General features: G+C 34.7%; 2 protein-coding genes across 2 annotated transcripts in view; one reads left to right on the forward strand and one right to left on the reverse strand.

The window, feature by feature from the left end:
- LOC131130190 (cytosolic phospholipase A2-like) overlaps positions 1-16227 on the reverse strand; it is a 29355-nt gene that overhangs the window by 12203 nt on the left and 925 nt on the right. The window contains exons 2-12 of the mRNA XM_058074448.1: positions 13320-13390; positions 11441-11522; positions 11189-11337; positions 9951-10064; positions 9834-9871; positions 8808-8952; positions 7251-7387; positions 5460-5682; positions 5274-5388; positions 1414-1551; positions 1230-1319 (exon numbers count right to left, since the gene is read on the reverse strand). Of these exons, the coding sequence (XP_057930431.1) occupies positions 1230-1319; positions 1414-1551; positions 5274-5388; positions 5460-5682; positions 7251-7387; positions 8808-8952; positions 9834-9871; positions 9951-10064; positions 11189-11337; positions 11441-11522; positions 13320-13337 (1249 nt within the window). The 5' untranslated portion in view covers positions 13338-13390. The remainder of the gene's footprint in view (positions 1-1229; positions 1320-1413; positions 1552-5273; positions 5389-5459; positions 5683-7250; positions 7388-8807; positions 8953-9833; positions 9872-9950; positions 10065-11188; positions 11338-11440; positions 11523-13319; positions 13391-16227) is intronic.
- Positions 1-16227, forward strand: part of LOC131130186 (prostaglandin G/H synthase 2-like) — a 34238-nt gene that overhangs the window by 4903 nt on the left and 13108 nt on the right. The gene's annotated exons all lie outside the window — the stretch shown is intronic.

Raw genomic sequence — 16227 nt, forward strand, 5'->3', positions numbered from 1 at the left:
AATGTATGAATTTCTCTTCTGTGCTTAATATTACTATAGTACAAAAATACTAGGACAGAAAAATGATTAAAAATATTAATCGAATGAATCGCATTTTTCCCCTTCAAATGAATTAATCATGATTAATCACCATTTTAAATTCATTCATTCATTTTCTACCACGGGGGTTGCTGGAGCCTATCCCAGCTGTCTTCGTTCGAGAGGCGGGGTATAATGTGGACTGGTCGCCAGCCAGCCAATCACAGGGCACATATAGACAAACAACCATTCACACTCACATTCATACCAATGGACAATTTGGAGTCGCTAATTAACCTAGCATGTTTTTGGAATGTGGGAGGAAACCGGAGTACCCGGAGAAAACCCACGCATGCACGGGGAGAACATACAAACTCCACACAGAAATGGCCAAGGGTGGGGAAAGACAAAATAAGAAGCCAAAAAGTTACCACTTCCACACAAAATAGGAGGAGAACTCATTCATTCATTCATTTTCTACCACTTATCTTCACGAGGGTCGCAGGGGGTGCTGGAGCCTATCCCAGCTGTCTTCAGACAAGAGGCGGGGTACACCCTGGACTGGTGGCCAACCAATCACAGGGCACATATAGACAAACAACCATTCACACTCACATTCATACCTATGGACAATTTGGAGTCGCTAATTAACCTAGCATGTTTTTTTTTGGAATGTGGGAGGAAACCGGAGTACCCGGAGAAAACCCACGCATGCACGGGGAGAACATGCAAACTCCACACAGAGATGGCCGAGGGTGGGGAAAGACAAAATAAGAAGCCAAAAAGTTACCACTTCCACACAAAATAGGAGGAGAACTCATTCATTCATTCATTTTCTACCGCTTATCCTCACGAGGGTCACGGAGGGTGGTCGAGCCTAGAAACCGTGTGGGAGGAAACCGGAGTACCGGAGTACCCGGAGATGGCCGAGGGTGGCATTGAACTCAGGTCTCCTAGTTGTGAGGTCCCCGCGCTAACCACTATACCACCATGCAGCCTGTTTCATTTTTTTTATCCTAAATTTTTTTTTACGGAAAAATAAACAAAAAATGCTAAAATATTAGAGATAAAATTCAATGGAAATAGTTTGGATGCCAAAAATAAAATAAAAAATAAATGAATGAATTAAAAAAAAATAAAATAAAAAATTGAAAAATGTATCAAATATTGGCTATCATTATCAAATATTGGCTATCATTATCAATGCTTACCTAACTCCTCCTCCATGGTGCTGCCCCCAGCTCTGTCTTTGACCCCCAGCACGCGGTTAAAAAGAATAGAAAAGGCGCTTCCCCAAACACCTGCCGCAGAAGAAACATATGTATATTTCATATTTCATGTGTACTTCACTGTGTACCCGATTCGATAAAAAAGTACATATATTGAGTTTCTCACCCATTAAAAAGTGAAGAGGATTTTCCTCGTATTTCTTGACAACAGTTCCCATGAAGAACTTGCTTCCAAACAGGTCAGGGGTCATGAAGGTGCCGTATTTCGCCATTCCAATTTCGTAAGGTGTGAACTCCACCCAGTCTGCAGGTAAAAGTGTTAACTCAGACATGGACCACCATCTCGTTGTAAAAAAAAACAAAAAACATCAATACAAATATTTCAATATTGAACAAAGCAAAATGTGTTTTAAATTAAATTAAATTAAATTAAATTAAATTAAATTAAATTAAATTAAATTTAATTTAATTTAATTTAATTTAATTTAATTTAATTTAATTTAATTTAATTTAATTTAATTTAATTTAATTTAATTTAATTAATAAATAAGAATTTTACGAAGCATGAAGTCGAAACATTGTTGAAAAAAAGCATGTTATTTTTTTTAATCATGAGAAAAAAACAAAATGTTGGGAAAAGTGTTCCAAAATTACAAGAATAAAGTCAAAATATTTTGGGATAAAGTCATAATAGTACAAGAAAATATATTCACAAAAAGAAAGAAATATTTATTTAAAAAGACACAATGTAGCGGCAAGACACCACCTTCCGGTTTTGCCATGAGTTATTTTTTCAATTCAATTCAGTTTTTCACCTGGGGATCACAATAGATGAAAATATGAGCTGGAAACCTCATATTACAAATATTCAACATAAGGTGGCCAGAAATATTTCATTATTGAACAAAGCAAAATGTGTTCTAAATTAAATTAAATTAAATTAAATTAAATTAAATTAAATTAAATTAAATTAAATTAAATTAAATTAAATTAAATTAAATTAAATTAAATTAAATTAAATTAAATTAAATTAAATTAAATTAAATTAATAAGAATTTTACGAAGCATGAAGTCAAAACATTGTTGAAAAAAAAGCATGTTAGTTTTTTTTTAATCATGAGAAAAAAACAAAATGTTGGGAAAAGTGTTACAAAATGACAAGAATAAAGTCAAAATATTTGGGGATAAAGTCATAATAGTACAAGAACTAAATAAATAAATAATAAATAAAAAAAAATGAATGAATTTAAAAATTTAAACATTTAAAAATTTAAAAATTTAAAATTTAAAATTTAAAATTTAAAATTTAAAATTTAAAATTTAAAATTTAAAATTTAAAATTTAAAATTTCATAATTTCATACTTTAAAATTTTTACATTTAAAAAAAAAATCTAATAAAAAATTTTAAAAACTGAAACTATATTAGGAAAGCAGGAAGTGAACAAATGTAACAGTTACAGATTGTAAAAGTACCAGATGGAGGGGTAGGATTTAATAAGCTTTGCTTCTTCCTACTCCTTTTGGACATGTGGAACTGTGAACTGATTATGTGATGCATTCAATTGTAATCTGATGCATGTTCAAATGAAATAAAACCATTACCATTACATTCAATAACCCACAATGGAGCCACAGAAAGTGTCAGCATTTTTGATAAAGAGTGTGAAATACAACATTTGATTGAATTGAATTCAGCGAATAACATAACAAAACAGGAAGATGGTGTGTTTGGGAACACTCGCATCAAAAATCACATCTTAAATAAAGGAAAAAAGTAACTTTAAATGTTCATAAATCCCATTCATTCCTCATTTATTTATCTGTATTTAGAATTATTTTATACATGTAAAAGTATTTACTATTAACATTGTCATAGTCGGGTTACTCTACTATTTGTTGTGTACTAAAACACAAGAAGTAGGTCAATATGGGCTTTACTTTTGGCCTCAGGGCCGACAAACACTGTTGTCCCATACAGAGTACTGTAGTATATGTACAGTAAGTATACCGAAGCCTGTCATCATGAAGTATTTGTCCAGGCTTGTATGACATATGATGAATAACAACAACCACTTCAGGCATGTGGGTAAAAATAGAGCCAGAAATACACGCAAAACATACATTGACACATGGAACATGGCATGGAAACGCTAATTACACCAATTATTGCTTTTGAAAATTGCTGATATTTAAGCGGTATTTTGACATGGAAGTCGTGTCTTGGGGAAACAGTTTCGCCAAAAAAAAAAAAAAAACACACACGCACGGTAGTCACGCTTTCGACTTTGAAAGAAATAGTCTGAATGTCCTGATTTAATTTGAGGTGTGATAATAACACATAACAGGAGACAAATAGTGGGTTGCCGTGCTAACGACAATAACAACAACAACATGAAGGCTCAGTTGAGCACAGAACCTCCATAATGTTCCTTCTACTAGCTTAGCTTCGCTGTCAAACAGGAAATCATGACAGAACAGAAGAAAAGCAAACCATAGGTGACCATAGGGGTGTTACTTTATGTTTACAGGGCTCTGATATTATTTAAAAATGTTTTTAGGATGTCGTAAACAAGTTTTCTATATTTTAAATATGGTAATGGTAATGGTTTTATTTCATTTGAACATTTATTTCATCAGATTACAATTGAATGCATCACATAATCAGTTCACAGTTCCACATGTCCAAAAGGAGTAGGAAGAAGCAAAGCTTATTAAATCCTACCCCTCCATCTGGTACTTTTACAATCAGTAACTGTTACATTTGTTCACTTCCTGCTTTCCAAATTAAATTAAATTAAATTAAATTAAATTAAATTAAATTAAATTAAATTAAATTAAATTAAATTAAATTAAATTAAATTAAATTAAATTAAATTAAATTAAATTAAATTAAATTAAATTACACCGTGTGTTTTCTTTTTTTTGTTTTTTTTGGTGTGTGTGTGACAGAAACTGTTTCCCCAAGACACGACTTCCATGTCAAAAGACTGCTTAAATTAAATTAAATTAAATTAAATTAAATTAAATTAAATTAAATTAAATTAAATTAAATTAAATTTATTCACAAGAATAAAGTTGAAATATTTATTTTTTTTAATTTTATGCAAAAATTGCTTTTAAAAAAAGTGTATTATAAGTGTTACAGAATGACAAGAATAAAGTCAAAATATTTTGGGATGAAGTCATAATAGTACAAGAACTAAGATTGACATGAATAAAGTTGAAATATTTCTAAATTAAATTTAATTTTATTTTATTTAATACAAATTTTATACTTACTTTTACAATCAGTAACTGTTACATTTGTTCACTTCCTGCTTTCCATAATACAGTTTAAGGTTTTTTTTTGTTTTGTTTTTTTTTTTAATAATGCACCTCGTACCGAAGTACAAGTACAATATCCAATAGTTCATTTATTAATACTGAATACTTGGATGGAACCAACTAACACCGATAACGGAGGTACAGTACGACTTAATATGCAAGTACTGATATAAAACGTACCTGCAAACATGAGCTCAGAAACATCCGGCTTGACATGGAGACACGTAAAGAGAGGAAGAGGACTTTGGGCCTGGTCGATTTTCTCTTGGATGTCACTCAGCTTATTAAATCCTACCCCTCCATCTGGTACTTTTACAATCAGTAACTGTTACATTTGTTCACTTCCTGCGTTCCTAACATAGTTAAATTCAATTCAATTCAATTCAATTCAATTCAATTCAATTCAATTACACCATGCATGTGTTTTTTGTTTTTTTTTGGTGTGTGTGTGTGACACAAATTTAATTTAATTTAATTTAATTTAATTTAATTTAATTTAATTTAATTTAATTTAATTTAATTTAATTTAATTTAATTTAATTTATTAATTTATTAATTATTAATTTAATTTAATTTAATTAATTAAATGTAATTTAATAAAATTTAATTTATTAATTTCTTAATTTATTAATTTAATAATTTAATAAAATTTAATAAAATTTAATTTAATTTAATTTAATACAATTAAAATTAAAATGTACCTGCAAACATGAGCTCAGAAACATCCGGCTTGACATGGAGACACGTAAAGAGAGGAAGAGGACTTTGGGCCTGGTCGATTTTCTCTTGGATGTCACTCAGCTTGATGTCCATCCTCTGATGGAGAGATAAAATACAGTATGATGTACGGTAATAAAATAGAAAAAAAAACGTCAGGCATCTCTTACCGCAGGTATCAGCGTCTCTCCTATGAGCATCCCGAAGATATCGGTGAAGGTAACAGGCTGTCCTGAGGCCTTCTTGGTCCACAGAGCCTGGATGTAGTTGGTTATGTGTTGCGGCAGTAAGAGTCTTAATGGATTACTGCTGACTTGGTTCATTAGCTCCTTGTTGATCTCCTTTGGACCCTTATTGGGAAATTCGGGATGGGAGTACATCGTGGACATGTACCTGGAGCGCCAAACAGAGAATTAGATGAACATATAAATTTAATTCAATATTGAAATGTTGTCAAATATCGTATTTAATCAGGAGGTACTGCTCTTAAAGAAGCCAGGGGTGTCCAGTTTATTTTTAATGAGGTTTGGCAAGACTTTAACGTAACAGGAAAAATAAAAACAAAAAAAAACAAAAAAAACAACAGCAGATATGCAAGAAAAGTGCAGTAATTTTACAAGAATAATATCAAAATATTTGGAGAATAAAAAGATAATTAAGTAAAGTAAGTAAATAGAATATTAAGAGATAATGGTCATAATCTTATTAGGAAAAAAGTCATCATTTTACAGAAATACAGTCATAATATTATGAGAAACAATGTTGCAAAAAGCATGTTATTTTTATTTATTTGTTTATTTTAATCCTGAGAAAAAAACCAAATGTTGGGAAAAGTGTTTAAAAAAATGTATTATAATAAGAAAAAGTTCTTTAAAAAAATTAATAATGAGAAAAAAACAAAATGTTGGGGAAAGTGTTACAAAATGACAAGAATAAAGTCAAAATATTTTGGGATAAAATCATAATAGTACAAGGACAAATATTCACAAAAATAAATTGAAATATAAGTTGAAATATTTACTTTTTTTAAAAATTTTATGCGAAAATTTGCTTTTAAAAAAGTGTATTATAATAAGAAAAAGTTCATAAAAAAGAAAAAAGCATGTTATTTAAAAAAAAATTAATCATGAGAAAAAACAAAATGTTGGAAAAAGTATTACAAAATGACAAGAATAAAGTCAAAATATTTTGGGATAAAGTCATAATACTACAAGAGCAAAGATTCACATGAATAAAGTTGACATATTTGTTTAAAAAAATTTTAATGCCAAAATTTGCTGAAAAAGTCATAATTTTACAAGAATACAGTCATAATATTGTGAGGAAAAAATGACTCTAATAAATAAGAAATTTAAGAAGCATAAAGTTGGAAATTTGTCGAAAAAGCATGTTATTTTTTTTAAATCATGAGATAAAAACAAAATGTTGGGAAAAGTGTGAGAAATAATTATGATTATAATTAATTATAATTATTAATTATGAGAATAAAGTCAAAATATTTTGGAATAATAATAGTACATAGATAATAATAATAATAATCATAATAGTACAAGAACAAATATTCACAAGAATAAAGTTGAAATATATATTTTTTTAATTAATTAATGCAAAAATTTGCTTTAAAAAAAGTATTTTATAAGAAGAAAATGTTTTTTATTTGAATATATTCATATGTTGGATTGGTTCACCAAATATAGAAATCAAAGTGGTCCCCACATTCTTTGTACAGTATGGGGCCCCCATGTGGAAAAAGTTTGGACACCCCTGCATTAAGCCATCCCACGCTTATGGAAAATGAAATGAGAAAAGCCAGTGTTTCCTTGATGACAGATTCATACCAGTAAACGTGGAAAATAGAAAAATGTTGAGTAAGAGGAAAATATTTAGTTGAAAATATAAGAAACCAGACTGCATTATGGAAGAATTATGGAGAATAACAAAAAAAAAAAAAAAACACAAACCAAGTGGATCCGGAGAGACCAGCAATATAGGTGGCACAATCCAGAACTCCAGACTCAAAGAGGGCTTTCATCACACCCGAGTAGCCCACCATGGCACGAAATCCACCTCCTGAACCCGAGATGGCGATCACTGGTACCTGTCTCACACAAAAGAACATCACAGATAGTCAACTATATCCTGATGGACACTGTTTATTGTTATTATTATGATTATTATATCATCAGCAGTTCAGAAGCGGTTGCATAAAACCCACACAAGCGAGTTGAAGTGTTTATCTAATTCCTGAAGAATATCCTGTACACGCTAAACATGACAAGGAACACAAGCACAACGTTTTACCCTAAAATAGTTCATGGCTGCATTTGTTTGAATATAGTATGAATCTAGTAGTATTGTTTTTCAAACTTTTTGGATTTTATGAGGGCTTTAAAGACAGAAAACATGAGAAAACGTCACGCTAAAAAGATGGTTTGATATTAATAGATTGTCCTTGAACTTAAGTAAAACTAAAATCAAATCACCGTTTATTTGTATTTGCTGGTGCATGTCCTTCGTCATTAAATTAAATTTTTAATTTAATTTAATTTAATTTAATTTAATTTAATTTAATTTAAAAATTTGGTTCTCTTAAATTAAATTAATTTAATTTAAGTTAATTTAATTAAACATTTAATGTAATGAGGACTTTAAAGACAGCAACGTGAGAAAACGTAAAGTAAAACTAAAATCATGCTGTTTGCTCACAGCAGAAAGGACACGCACCAGCAAATACAAATAATTTTAAAATTTGGTTCTCTTAAATTAAATTAAATTACATTTAATTTAAATGTAATAAATAAATAATAATAAATAAATGGTATATATAAGGTATATATATATAAGGTAATAAATAAATGTAATTTAATTTAGATTTCCTAATTAAATTACATTTAATTTAATTTAATTTAAGAGAACCAGATTTAGAGAAATACAGTAAGTAGTAAGAATTTTAATTTATTTAAATTAATAATAAATAATAATAAATAATAATTAAAATAATTGAAATTTAATTTAATTTAATTTAATTTAATTTAATAATTAAACTATATTAGGAAAGCAGGAAGTGAACAAATGTAACAGTTACTGATTGTAAAAGTACCAGATGGAGGGGTAGGATTTAATAAGCTTTGCTTCTTCCTACTCCTTTTGGACATGTGGAACTGGGAACTGATTATGTGATGCATTCAATTGTAATCTGATGCATGTACAAATGAAATAAAACCATTACCATTACCATTCAAATGGCGTCTGGGCCAGGGGGAAAAAATGTCTTTTGAGCATACCTTCTTACTGTATTTCTCTAACATCTGTTTCTCTTCTCATGTCCGGGTTGAGTGATTTTAATAGCTAAGACTTCTGGAGGACAGAATATTTGGAAAAAACAGAGACTAGGTTTCTGTTGGATCCTTTTTTCTGGTGTGATAGCTTTGGTCTGTGCATATGAAAGCATGTTGATGTTCCTCTAAAGGAAGCAATAAATACTTCATGTTTTTCTTTTTCTCAACAAGCCTACCCACCTCTTCTGGTGAGCTGGGAAGGAAACGTGGCTTCTCCATGTCCAGTAACTTCTTGATCCCCAACATTACTCTTTCTCTGCGGGTCTGACGGAACTGCTTCTCCTTGTCACAGAGAGCCAGGCTGAAGCGGAGATCCAACTTGGTACTGTCGGTACAAACAAGTGCAACAACTTTACTACAACTTTACTTTTGCGGTATAAGAAGATACAGTCTACGGTAAATTTTGGTGTATAAGCCACACACTCTAAATTTGTGTGCTGCACGGTGGTAAAGTGGTTAGCACGCAGGACTCACAGCGAGGAGACCCAAGTTCAATTCCACCCTTGGCCATCTCTGTGTGGAGTTTGCATGTTCTCCCCGTGCATGCGTGGGTTTTCTCCGGGTACTCCGGTTTCCTCCCACATTCCAAAAACATGCTAGGTTAATTAGCGACTCCAAATTGTCCATAGGTATGAATGTGAGTGTGAATGGTTGTTTGTCTATATGTGCCCTGTGATTGGCTGGCTGGCCACCAGTCCAGGGTGAACCCCACCTCTGGCCCGAAGATAGCTGGGATAGGCTCCAGCACCCCCGCGACCTATGAATGGTATATGTTTGTATACTTATTAAGTATACCTTTTGAGAGTTAAGTTGCTGTGTGATGAGTTTAGTGTTCTAAACTGTGAGAGTAATGACCTCGTACAATTTCCGAAGGGTTGACAGGCTAAATTAAAAATTTCGATTTCGAAATTTCGAAATTTCGAAATTTCGAAATTTAAAAAATTAAAAATTTTAAAAATTTAAAAATTTAAAAATTTAAAAATTTAAAAATTTAAAAATTTAAAAATTTAAAAATTTAAAAATTTAAAAATTTAATTTTTTTTAAAACGACCGAAGATCAAAAACCACTGCTGAACAAACGGAACATTAAGGCCTGATGATTCCCTTTTGGACTTTTGGGAAAATATCTGCGGTCACATCTGGCATAAAAAAAAACATTTCGGAAAAAAAACAGCATCCCAAAATCACTGATTTTGGATCACTTACCAGATCTCCTGATACATCTCCAGGTAGACCTTGGTGGCCTGTCAAAACAATAAAATATGTCAGTCATATTTATATACATATTTGTGTATCTGTATATTTGTCAGTGATGGAGCTCACTTTGCCAATGAGGAACGTCTCCATTTGTTTGTGTCCCACTTTGAGCTTGGAGATGTCGTAGGAAGCGGTCCCGAGGGTCTCATCCATCACGTAATTGGCATCCATTAACGTTATCTGAGTGCAAACAACATGAATTAGACTAAAGCTAATTTGGGAATCTCCCATCTTTTTAAACGCACCGCAAACCAGCTTTTCTAACCAGCTTTTTTTTCCAAGTTAAACAAGTTCATACAGCTTAAGTCTTTCTCCTAAGACCCCTCCCCAGTCACCACAGGTGTGCCCCAGGGCTCTGTCCTGGGGCCCCTTCTCTTCATAACCTAACTTCTCCCCCTCGGTCTGAAACTTAATAGCATTCATTCATTTTCTACTGCTTATCCTCACGAGGGTCGCGGGGGGTGCTGGAGCCTATCCCAGGACCCTGGACTGGTCGCCAGCCAATCACAGGGCACATATAGACAAACAACCATTCACACTAATGGTTAATTCACCAATTAACCTAGCATGTTTTTGGAATGTGGGAAGAAAACCGGAATACCCGGAGAAAACCCACGCATGCACGGGGAGAACATGCAAACTCCACACAGAGATGGCCGAGGGTGGGGAAAGACAAAATAAGAAGCCAAAAAGTTACCACTTCCACACAAAATAGGAGGAGAACTCATTCATTCATTCATCCATTTTCTACCGCTTATCCTCACGAGGGTCGCGGGGGGTGCTGGAGCCTATCCCAGCTGTCTTTGGGCGAGAGGCGGGGTAGACCCTGGACTGGTGGCCAGCCAGCCAATCACAGGGCACATATAGACAAACAACCATTCACACTCATATTCATACCTATGGACAATTTGGAGTCGCTAATTAACCTAGCATGTTTTTGGAATGTGGGAGGAAACCGGAGTACCCGGAGAAAACCTACATGCAAATTCCATACAGAGATGGCCGAGGATGAAATTGAACTTGGGTCTCCTAGCTGTGAAGCCTGTGTGCTAACCACCCGGCCTCTGTGCAGCCCTGGTTCAGTATATTTTTCATCAAAATAGTAGTCATGCCAAAATGTTGTGTTGCTGCTGGATGTTCACAGTATCCGAGTGATACTGTCATAGGGGTGCTGGAGCCTATCCCAGCTGTCTTCGTGAGGAAAAAGCGGTAGAAAATGAATGAATGAATGAATGAATGAATGAATGAATAATCCACATCATTTCAACAATCTGGCTTTTTGAAGTGAGTTAGCAAGTACCAACCTCAAGAACGTTCTGGAGGTTCGGGTCCAGTATGAAGTGAAATGTCTCGTCCCATTTTGGATTGACGTTGTTGTCGATGTGATTGGTCTTCTTCCTGCTCTCCGGGGCCGTCGGGATGAACAGCTCCACATACGGATCCGGTGTATCCACTATACGAGTACGCAGAAACGTTACGTGCTGATGTTTGTTAGTTTGTTGTTTGTTTGATAAGATTTTTTTTGAACACGCTGAAGAAGTTTGAGAAGAACTCACACAAGTCTCCCAGCGCTCCCTTGGTGACGCTCTCGGCTCGGACGACCGTCACTGTTAATTTGTGGGAAAACTGTTGTTCCACCTGAAATGTCGGAAAAGTATTTACACGTAATGAAAATGGAATCTACACGGATATTTTTAGACATGTTTTAGTTATACATTCATTTATTTGTGACTGTGATTGGGTTAACAGGCTGACAGCTAGGAGACCCGAGTTCAATTCCACCCTCGGCCATCTCTGTGTGGAGTTTGCATGTTCTCCCCGTGCATGCGTGGGTTTTCTCCGGGTACTCCGGTTTCCTCCCACATTCCAAAAACATGCTAGGTTAATTAGCGACTCCAAATTGTCCATAGGTATGAATGGACCTACCCCTCCATCTGGTACTTTTACAATTAGTAACTGTTACATTTGTTCACTTCCTGCTTTCTTAATTTAATTTAATTTAATTATATTCAATTTTATTTAATTTTATTTAATTTTATTTAATTTTATTTAATTTTATTTAATTTTATTTAATTTTATTTAATTTTATTTTATTTTATTTTATTTTATTTTATTTTATTTCATTTTATTTTATTTTATTTTATTTTATTTTATTTTATTTTCATCAACTGCTTGTATTGTTTCTTGAATTGGCTCATCGTTGTGCATTGTTTGATTTCCTTACTCAATCCATTCCATAGTTTGATTCCACATACTGAAATGCTATGGCTAGCATAACGTAGTCCTAGCATAGAAGTGTTTCAAATGTACTTCTTCCCTGAGATCATATTTCTCCTCTCTTGTAGAGAAGTATTGGATGACATTTTTAGCTAATTGGTTATTTTTAGCCTTATGCATTATTTTAGCTGTTTGAAGATGAACTATATCAGCAAGTTGAAGGATTATATAATATTTAAATACTTAAACTTGCTTAAAACGTAAATACTTAAACTTGCCAAATACTTAAAAACAGCAAGTTTAAGGATTCTAAAATCACAAATACTTAAACTTGCTTAAAACTTAAATACTTAAACTTGCTTAATACTTAAAATCAGCAAGTTTAAGGATTCTAAAATCACAAATACTTCAACTTACTTAAAACTTAAACACTTAAACTTGCTCAATACTTAAAAACAGCAAGTTTAAGGATTCTAATATCACAAATACTTAAACTTGCTTAAAACTGAAATACTTAAACTTGCTTAATACTTAAAAACAGCAAGTTCAAGGATTCTAAAATCACAAATACTTCAACTTGCTGATATAGTTAATTTTCGGGGAGAACATGCAAACTCCACACAGAGATGGCCGAGGGTGGAATTGAACTCGGGTCTCCTAGCTGTGTGGCCAGCGTGCTAACCACTTAACCACCGTGCAGCCAGTACGTGTGTACATAAATTGCCATTTTTTATGTTGTTTATGTTTGTATAGTTGTTGTAAAGTAATGCTTGTAATGTATCTATTCACAACCTTTTTAGTCGGGGACTGATATTTTCCTGAAACTTACCTATGTTCTACTGCTGATTATTAAAGAACAGAAAAAGGTAGAAAGAAAACTTTTTTTTCTGACGAAAGAGTGGGGGTCAAATCTTTTTTTGTAGGAAATCGAACAAAATTACACCAGAATCCTTTAATGGATTGTGTTTTGTTTCGACGCCCTCCCTCCCGAAAAAAAAAAGTCTTTTCTAAAACCACTTGACATCTTTCTGAGTTCACTGAAGCTTCTAAGGTGTGTCAGTCATCAAGAACTAAGTAACCGTGGAGACAGTTTCAACAAAAAAACAACGAGAAGGTTAAAAGTTCAAGAGACCTAAAAAAAAAAAAAATGTTCGATTCCTTTGTTTTATTGCATTTATCAACATGCTAATTGATACAACATGAAGCGTCGGTACTCACGATTATATTTGATGCCATGGTGTGATGTCAGTGATGTCAGTCTGGGTCAAGATGGAAACTCAGGAGAACATCTTGAGAGTCAGAAAAATGAAACAAAAATATGAGATACAAATGACACGGATGGAGACTTTCATTTACAAGAGTTCCTAAACACATCTGGATTGGGATTGGATCATTCCAAGCCTGTGTTTGTTATGTGTGTGTGTGTGTTGCGGAGGTCATCCAGGTTTTTCTCATGGGTTCAGCAAAGCGTGCCAGAACTGACGGGCTCGGGTGCACGTAGGGAGATTGTGCGCTCGTCCCGCCGGTCACGTAGTTTGCCTCGGTGGTCCAAATCCTGCAAGTGCCAGCTCATTCTGGCACATGCCGCCTTCCGTGTGTGAGTCAGCTAAAACCCGACGTCTTCACAAACATTTTCCCAAGAGCGTGGAAGAGACCAGACTAGGGGTCGGCAACCTTTACTATCAAAAGAGACGTTTTACCTCAACGCTCACCAAAGGAAAATAGACTGGAACCGCAAAAAAATCATTTAAAAAAAACACGGTGGTCGAGTGGTTAGCATGCAGGCGTCACAGCTAGGAGACTCGAGTTCAATTCCACTCTCGGGCATCTCTTGTGTGGAGTTTGCGTGTTCTCCCCGTGCATGCGTGGGTTTTCTCCGGGTACAAAACATGCTAGGTTAATTAGCGACTCCAAATTGTCCATAGGTATGAATGTGTATGAAAGTTCTCCTCCTATTTTGTGTGGAAGTGGTAACTTTTTGGCTTCTTATTTTGTCTATCCCCACCCCTCGGCCATCTCTGTGTGGAGTTTGCATGTTCTCCCCGTGCATGCGTGGGTTTTTTTTCCGGGTACTCCGGTTTCCTCCCACATTCCAAAAACATGCTAGGTTAATTAGCGACTCCAAATTGTCCATAGGTATGAATGTGAGTGTGAATGGTTGTTTGTCTATATGTGCCCTGTGATTGGCTGGCTGGCCATCAGTCCAGGGTGTACCCCACCTCTCGCCCGAAGACAGCTGGGATAGGCTCCAGCACCCCCGCAATCCTCGTGAGGATAAGTGGTAGAAAATGAATGAATGAATAAGTTCTCCTCCTATTTTGTGTGGAAGTGGTAACTTTTTAGCTTCTTATTTTGTCTTTCCCCACCCTCGGCCATCTCTGTGTGGAGTTTGCATGTTCTCCCTGTGCATGCGTGGGTTTTTTTTCCGGGTACTCCGGTTTCCTCCCACATTCCAAAAACATGCTAGGTTAATTAGCGACCGTGGGTTGCTGACCCCTGGACTAGACCAACATAAACCGGCATAGATTAGACTCAACTTTTTATATGTTGTACTCCTGTTCTCCATGATATGGAAGTCCCATATCCTGACGTTGGTGTGTCGGCACTCCAGGAAGTTTTAGTCATGGATATCATTGCTCCTGATATCATTATCTACATTGAACATACCATCCTCTGTCTCTGTCAGCCCAACAAGACCACAAACATGGACGTTCCCACGCACTCGGGGTGCGTTTAGACCAGGGGTCTCAAACTCAATTTACCTGGGGGACACTGGAGCTAAGGTCTGGGCATTCTGTTCATTCTGTTCACAAAAAAGAACTAGTTCTTTTGACCCGTTCGTTCATGACTGACACACCAATTAGTCATCATGTGTTGTTGCACTGTTGAGTCGTAACGAACATGAACATTAGTGAACGGACTGACTCGACACAGCTAACCGGGTCTATGCACAGGGGGACATCACAGGCTAACAAATTGACCGAAATGAACGGATCTTTTTACTGAAATGAAACGCCAAATGTGGCCCGCAGGACACTAGTTTGAGGCCCCCGCCTTGATATGAAAGTTTAATGTTAGTGCGGCCCCACGCAAGTTTGATATGGATGCTGTATGGTATCATGTACCCAGAAAAAATTATTACGTTTGATTAATGTTCATGTTAAAGGTTAAATAACTGTTAATAGTTATCCTCCCTATCCGTGTGGAAGTGGTAAGTTTTTGGCTATTTAAGTTGAAAGGAAATAACTTGAAGGCTACCGTTTAGGTCAGGGGTCTCAAACACGCGGCCCGCGGGCCAAATGTGGCCCGCAGGACACTAGTTTGAGGCCCCCGCCTTGATATGAAAGTTTAATGTTAGTGCGGCCCCACGCAAGTTTGATATGGATGCTGTATGGTATCATGTACCCAGAAAAAATGATTACGTTTGATTAATGTTCATGTTAAAGGTTAAATAACTGTTAATAGTTATCCTCCCTATCCGTGTGGAAGTGGTAAGTTTTTGGCCGCATGAGACCCCTGATTTATACATATTTTGCTAAGTATTTTCTGAGAGATAATTATTTATCTTTTTTTAATCTTTTTTTTTTAATAGACATGACAAAACACGACTATAGTCACATTTATACTTTTTTTATTTACAACATATTGCGCAACTGCAGGGTCTTGAGACACATGCTAACTCGCAAACTAGAGCGCTAGCGACCTAAACGGTAGCCTTCAATTTATTTCCTTTCAACTTGAAAAAAAAGCCAAAAACTTACCACTTCCACACGGATAGGGAGGATAACTATTAACAGTTATTTAACCTTTAACATGAACATTAATCAAACGTAATAATTTTTTTCTGGGTACATGATACCATACAGCATCCATATCAAACATTAAACTTTCATATAAAAGGCGGGGGCCTCAAACTAGTGTCCTGCGGGCCACATTTGGCCCGCGGGCCACATGTTTGAGACCGCTGACCTAAACGGTAGCCTTCAAGTTATTTCCTTTAAACTTGAAAAAAAAAGCCAAAAACTTACCACTTCCACACGGATGGGGAGGATAACTATTAACAGTTATTTAACCTTTAACATGAACATGAATCAAACGTGATAATTTTTTCTGGGTACATGATACC

The sequence above is a fragment of the Doryrhamphus excisus genome, chromosome 5 (genome assembly GCF_030265055.1).
Source record: "Doryrhamphus excisus isolate RoL2022-K1 chromosome 5, RoL_Dexc_1.0, whole genome shotgun sequence".
In the NCBI taxonomy this organism is placed as follows: domain Eukaryota; kingdom Metazoa; phylum Chordata; class Actinopteri; order Syngnathiformes; family Syngnathidae; genus Doryrhamphus; species Doryrhamphus excisus.